The sequence below is a fragment of the Littorina saxatilis genome, unplaced genomic scaffold (assembly GCF_037325665.1).
Source record: "Littorina saxatilis isolate snail1 unplaced genomic scaffold, US_GU_Lsax_2.0 scaffold_2401, whole genome shotgun sequence".
In the NCBI taxonomy this organism is placed as follows: domain Eukaryota; kingdom Metazoa; phylum Mollusca; class Gastropoda; order Littorinimorpha; family Littorinidae; genus Littorina; species Littorina saxatilis.
The window spans coordinates 9,118-10,877 of NW_027129428.1; the positions used below are offsets into that span (position 1 = coordinate 9,118).

Here is a 1,760-nt window from a genome sequence, read left to right on the forward strand (position 1 = left end):
GTTATTTCAATCCTTGTTATATCTTATGTTACATTTAATTTCTGTCATTTCATCCTTCGTGCTAAATAATCATCCATTCAAGCGGTCTAGAACAAATCTTTTTCTTTAAATCGGTATTGTATTTCAGTCAACATATGTTTGTTTTTCTAGATTACTTTGAGGTATTTATCACACGGTGAAAATTAGGATTTTAGAGTTTTCTTCTTCTTCTTCTTGTCGTTCGCTGTTAGATCATCAGTCCGGACTGCAGGGCGAAACGTGAAGTCCTCTTTGGGGCCGTATAGCTTCTTTTGTAGAGCTGTCTCCTCTGGCCAGGCGGTGTCCCTCAGAGCACAGTGGTATGGACAAGCCTGCAGGATGTGCTCTGCTGTCTGATTATTGCCACAGGGACATAAGGGGGAGGGAACTAGCTTCAGCTTTGTGGCCATATGATGGTTTAGTCTGTTATGTCCAGTGCGGAGTCTGAGTAGGACGACTTGTTCTTCACGTTGGAGCAGGTGGTAGTCATCTTTCTCCGCTCTGGTTTTCCTCTTGTTTTTGATGATTGTCTTTTTTTCCTTGTACTGCAGCTGGGACGTGAACTGTTCCTTTGAGGCACCTTCCTTGGCAAGTTTGTCTGCAGCCTCGTTTCCTGCTATGTCACAATGAGCTGGCACCCACTGAAGCACGACCCTTCGGTTCTGAGCAACCTGTTGGAGGGCGTTGTTGAGCTCAGTTTCTTTGTTGGCAGACAGAGCTTGGAGTGCTGACATTGCGTCTGTCAGAAAGACGACCTGAGGACATTCATGGTCTGATCCGTCAACTATTGTGGCTGCTGTCTTCAAGGCCTGTACTTCTGCACTATAGTTGGTGCAGTGCAAACCTGTGGGAATGCTCGCTGTTTGTGCCTCTCCCTCTGGGTACCGAACTAGAACGCCGGCTCCTCCATCTCTCACAGCATCAGTGGCTGACCCATCAGTGTAGGCGTGGATCCACGCTTCTTCAGGGTAGTGGTCTGCAATCATGGCCAGGGTAAGCGCCTTCTTACTGGTGTCACTCATGTCCCGTGATGTCACGCCTTTCACAGTTGTGTTGATGTCGAGGACCCTCTGGTTGGCTTCCCAAGGTGTTGGGCATGTTATACGCCCACTGTTATTCGTTCTATGTGTTTCTGTGGTGGGTTAATGTGTTCTTCAGAAATGAATGTATGGTGCATGGTGGCTACGTGTGGTGGCTAAGTACCGTTGCTAAGAGTGTGTCACGTTTGGTTGCCATGTTTGCTAGGTGTGCTAGTCTTGGCGATCCACCACAGAAACACATAGAACGTATAACAGTGGGCGTACACACATACGTACAATGATGACGGACAATTTACAAACAAACGTGCGGTTTAACCGCGGATACGCTCATTGCTGACAGCACCGACATCACACCGGTTTAGACTAGAGAGAAATTAACATTCCACATTCAAAACCTTTAGACAAGAAAGAATCTTGAAGCATATACGACATATGTGACATATACGTACGGATTATCCTGCTCAGATGACATTCCTTGTGTACTGTCATTCGCGATACACAGCCAACATAGAAGACTGTTCAGGTTAATCTTTTGGGAAACAACTACCCAGCGCCAGCAAACCAAGTAAACGGGAAGAAGAAACTGATAGATCCAAAAGACCGTATGGTACATGGACAAAACACACGTATGCAGTGTGCTCAAAATCGTTATGCTTATCAGGCCACCGATAACACGTGAATGTGTTGACATCTCAAAGTACC

The 1,760-nt window shown here is 46.1% G+C and overlaps 1 protein-coding gene across 1 annotated transcript; it reads right to left on the minus strand.

Moving 5' to 3' along the window:
- Positions 1 to 487: 487 nt before the first annotated feature.
- Positions 488 to 1,040, minus strand: LOC138957696 (ribonuclease H-like; the record flags this gene model as incomplete). Its single annotated transcript, XM_070328757.1, has 1 exon — positions 488 to 1,040. A coding segment is annotated over exon 1 (553 nt), but the record flags the coding sequence as incomplete, so codon positions are not given.
- Positions 1,041 to 1,760: the final 720 nt, after the last annotated feature.